We start from the raw sequence: 4432 nt of genomic DNA, 5'->3' as shown, positions 1-4432 counted from the left end.
TATTCAAAATGGATCTCATTTGAAAGCACTCGTTATCACCAGAAACATGAATATGCATTTGATATTTAATTTAGACTTTTAGTTCAAAAGATATGAAAAGATTAAAAATTGAAAGCCAAATTAAAAAGGAGGACGACAAGAATAATAATACGGTAGGGAATCAGTGGAGAAGAAGTACTCAAGAGAAAGTAGTTTTGGTGCCGTGTCAACTTTTCGTCTATTCTTCTTATATAGCTTTATTCGTTACAGGAAAAAAAAGCCTGATGCAAGACATAAAGGAAACAAGCGTGATGCAAACGGGTGCATCTCACGCTCTTGTAGATGCATGCATGACCCATGCCTGACTACTACAAGCTCCACCGAGAAAACTCCAGAGACAAGATATGATTCTGGTCGACAGAATGTCCTGCCTCTCCACCAAGGACAACAGAGAAGCACATATTTTCACAGCAGCACACAGCATCTACCTGATCTATCTATAAATAACTCCAGAAAAGAAGGAAAAATACTACATTTGCGAACATGTATCATATGTAACAGCAGCGCCGAAACGGAGGACCTGATCATCGATCTGAGTAATCAGCTTGGATGAGCTCCCTCACCCTTCTGCAGCAATCCAGGGTAAGTAGAATTAATGAGAGCAGAACATCAGTGGCAGCAAAAGGAGAAAACAGCTTTCATATTGATTTTTTTGTCAAATAAAAATAAAAATAAAAATAAAAGAGAAACCACAAGTCTTTTTTACGTTTGTTTGGATTGTTTCCTCGTTGTTTCCTTTGGCACTCTTTGCTGCGTCGGCCTTTTCCTGATCCGCCTTCTTCCTCCTCAACTTCTCCAGCTTCTCCCTCTCCATCTTCTGCAGATAAATAATATATATTATGTAAATACAGTTCAGTTTTATTTAGTCGAAACCTTTTTTTTTCAATTGCTTCAGATGAACCATGGTCGTGATACAAATCTTCATCAAACTCTTAGATTCACAACAGCACCTACAAAAACAAAAATAAGGCTAGACCCGCAGTGCACAGTTACCTGTATGTAGACGTTTTCAGCGGCGCGTTCCTCCTCGCTGAGCACCCTGCCGGAGCGGATGCTGTCGCTGAAGTAGCGTGGCGCGCGGCCACCACCGATGCCCTGCATCCTCCTCATCACTGTTACCCCAACGGCTGACCACGCGGGCCGGGAGAACCTCGCTGCGGCCGCTCTTATACTAGGCATCCGCAGACCTTGAGCTTCCTGTTCTCTGCCCAAGACTAGTACAACGACGATGGCGGCGTTGAATTGCCGATCAACTCACGTCCCACACTGAACTATTTATAGGTCTAGGGTGGTCTGAGTGCTTTGAAGCTGGTGCCCGATCCTTCTACTGAAGATGAGAAGGAATGAAAGATAGGCTCTCGAAGGTACCAAATAAAAGTGAAAGAAAGGAACAAAGCGGTTTCGAGAAACATCACCTTCATTTTTCTCTTTTTTATTTTTGAGCAAACCCATCATGCGCTTTTTTAAGGGAACAACGCTGCTTTATTCCTGAACGAGGTTCATGCGATTGTTACAAGAGAGTAGAGTTTCAGAATCATGGTAAACCCGAACCTACAGTGAGCGTCGTACGATATACTACTGTATCACATGTGGATTTGCTCCTTCGTTGAATTCAAATTTATTCGTTAGCCTTAACCTTAACATGTTAACCATGGGCGCACCTATGTCTGAACGCCAGCGCATGATGGTCCGGCCCAGGCGCGCGCGAGGTCACTTTTTCCGGACGGCGTGGTGAGCAAGCACACCATCCTGCATGGTTCTCCGTGAACGATGTGCAAGGCGCAAGAAGAGACGTCCCCGCATGGTCCTCCCTGGTGAGCAAGCACACCATCTCAGGAGGCACCAAGGTCACCTGTTTTCAGTCTGTTCTTCTCATCTCGGAGAGTCCCTGACTCATGCTTTCTCATGGTACACTCTAGTTACATGTTGGACTGTTTCATGTTCTGAACAACGCTGTTATTTTAGTCTGATGAAATAATAATGTTGTTGATTCTTGCCAGTATGAATCTGGAACTAGAGAAACTAGCGGGGTGACCCGCGCATTTGCGCGGCTAGATTTCCTGTATATATTGTTTACCTATTGCTTATAAATTTGATGTGCTCTGCCATACACAATTTTAATCATTATTACTTGTAAGAATATAGTGTGTAAAATGTTAAAGAATACACCATCTGGTATTATGAATTAAAAGCGGGTGAATAAAATGTGATGCTTTCTCTATTTGCAAATACGTAGACATGTCATCGAATGCACCGTCTTGAATTATTTTTCCCTATTTTCACATAGGTTATTTTTTGCATCCATGATGTTCTTCAGCAGCATATATTTTAGAGGGCAAGAGTCCTATTACAGTCACTTGGAATTTTTCATTTCATGTTCAACTTTTCAGGTTATATTTTATATTCAGAGGTAAATTTTATACTCCTTCCATTCCTAACTATAAGTCTTTTTAGAGATTTCAATATGGACAACATATGAAGCAAAATGAGTAAATCCACACTCTAAAATACATGTATATACTTCCGTATGTAGTTCATATGGAATCTCTAAAAAGATTTATATTTATGAATGAAGGGAGTATAACATAAACTGATTTGTTTGTTTTTTATTTATTATTTTGAACTTCACATATAAGTCTATTGTATTCTTTGTCCATCTAATCATATCAGTTCCTAATATTATTGTTTTAAATACACTGACTCAAATCCTTACCAACGGTAAAATTTTGGTTTGCCTATCTATTTATTTACCTGACTCCAATATGTCGAGTGTTTTTTTTTTGAACCAATAATATGAGTGTTGTCACCGTGTATGTGGTGTTTAATGAGTTGGCATTTCTACTGAAGTATTTTCTACTGTTGTCCTTCTATTATTGGTTGGCTTTGTTGAATTTATATGCCCATCCTTTAGATGTGTTGACTATATGGTTTCTGCATGTATATTGTATAGCCTGGCCCACCTCCTAGTCTTTGTATAGTTGAGGTTGTGGCCCACCTTGTACTCCATATATACGTGCGCTATGCACCGATCAATACATCGTGAAGCATTGCCAAAACTCTTGTCTGCAATATGATATGATACCTAAGATCCTAACCCTAACCCGTGTGCCGCCACCGCCGCCGCGATCCCCATCGCCGCCGCCGCCGCCGCCACCCACCACCACCGCCGTCGCCGCCGCGATCCCACGCCGCCGCGACCACCACCCCCGTGTGCGCTGCCGCCCCCGCTTCCGCCTCCACAATACCGCGCCACCACCCGGCCGCGCCTCCACCCCTCGGCCGCGCCGCTTCCCCGCGAGACGCCGCCAACCCCTTCTCCCCATGGCCTCCCCTGGCTCCTCCGGCACCACCTGCAGCCGCCGCACCAACCCTTTCGAAGGTCCCTATCCCGTCGTCATCCGCGATCTCAACATCCTCGCCTGGGTTCCCGTCATCCTCGACCACCTCACCTCCACGTACTATGCATGGAAGACGTACTTCGCCCTCGTGTTCCGGGCGTACAACATCTGGGATCACATCGATGGCTTCGTGGACTCCCGCTTCATGGAGGACGATGAGGAGTGGATGTCCATCGACGCCACTCTCATCCGTTGGTTCTACACCACCATCTAGAAGGACCTCCTCCGCACGGTGGTCTCCGCGATGATGATGCTCACGCCGTTTGGACCAAGCTCAACGGCCTCTTCACCGACAACGCGCTCCAACGCAAGGTTTTCTTGCACGGCGAGTTTTTTGGGTGCCAGCAGCTTGACACGTCTGTTGATGATTACTGCATGCGCCTCAAGAAGCTTGTTGACGAGCTCCGTGATCTTGGTGAGAAGGTCTCCGACGAGCTCCTTCTCAGCACCCTCATCGCCGGCTTGAACGACCATTTCGGGAACGCCGGCTCCAACATCCCCCTCATCACTAACCCGACGTTCCCGAAGATCGTTGCGTACCTGAAGTTGGAGGAGCGGAGGATGCTGATGTCACGCACCCGGGCCACCCACACCGCCCTCACAGCCGGTACCCGTGGCGGTGCGCCGCCCACCGCCCCGCCGAGGCCCATCCAGGGTCCCTTCCCAGCGCCGCTGCCGCCCGGGTTCCCGTACCCGCAACAGCCGCCGGCCCCGCTGCAGCCCCCCGCCGAGCAGCAGCAGCAGCGCCGCGGGGGCCAATGTGGCCGAGGCGGTCGCAAGCCGCAACAGCAGCAGTAGCAGCCGGCTGCGCCCGGTGGGGCGCCGTGCCACCACCACCAGCAGCTCCCACCAGCGCCCTGGTAGGCCGGCCAGAACCCCTGGACGCGGGTTGTGAACGTGTACTCCATGCCTATACCGCGTGCCCCTGTTCCGGGCCTCTTCGGCGCCCGCCCGGCCGCTCATAAGGCGCTTCATGCGGCCCCTCAGCCGTACCC

General features: G+C 48.1%; 1 protein-coding gene across 1 annotated transcript; it reads right to left on the bottom strand.

Annotated features, from left to right (window-relative positions):
• Window positions 1–384: 384 nt before the first annotated feature.
• LOC125552118 (uncharacterized) lies at window positions 385–1335 on the bottom strand. The gene is made up of 3 exons (XM_048715931.2): window positions 1033–1335; window positions 746–856; window positions 385–606 (listed from the first exon to the last, which is right to left on the bottom strand). Exons 1-3 carry the CDS (start codon window positions 1216–1218, stop codon window positions 580–582), a joined length of 324 nt encoding a protein of 107 aa, XP_048571888.1. The 5' UTR covers window positions 1219–1335; the 3' UTR covers window positions 385–579.
• Between the last annotated feature and the right edge of the window lie 3097 nt (window positions 1336–4432).

This window comes from Triticum urartu, chromosome 1A (assembly GCF_056163025.1).
Source record: "Triticum urartu cultivar PI428250 chromosome 1A, HENAU_Tu73, whole genome shotgun sequence".
Classification (NCBI taxonomy): Eukaryota; Viridiplantae; Streptophyta; class Magnoliopsida; order Poales; family Poaceae; genus Triticum; species Triticum urartu.
The sequence above is the reverse complement of the archived record's forward strand: the minus strand, read 5'-3'. Positions and strand labels throughout refer to the sequence as shown.

What these genes read in the sequence shown, in the direction of transcription:
- LOC125552118 (XM_048715931.2), bottom strand. Translation starts at nt 1,218, where the DNA reads ATGCCTAGTATAAGAGCGGCCGCAGCGAGGTTCTCCCGGCCCGCGTGG. An exon ending in CTGAAAACGTCTACATACAG is followed by an intron (nt 857 to 1,032) that starts GTAACTGTGCAC and finishes ATTTATCTGCAG; the next exon opens with AAGATGGAGAGGGAGAAGCT. An exon ending in AGGAAACAATCCAAACAAAC is followed by an intron (nt 607 to 745) that starts GTAAAAAAGACT and finishes GGATTGCTGCAG; the next exon opens with AAGGGTGAGGGAGCTCATCC.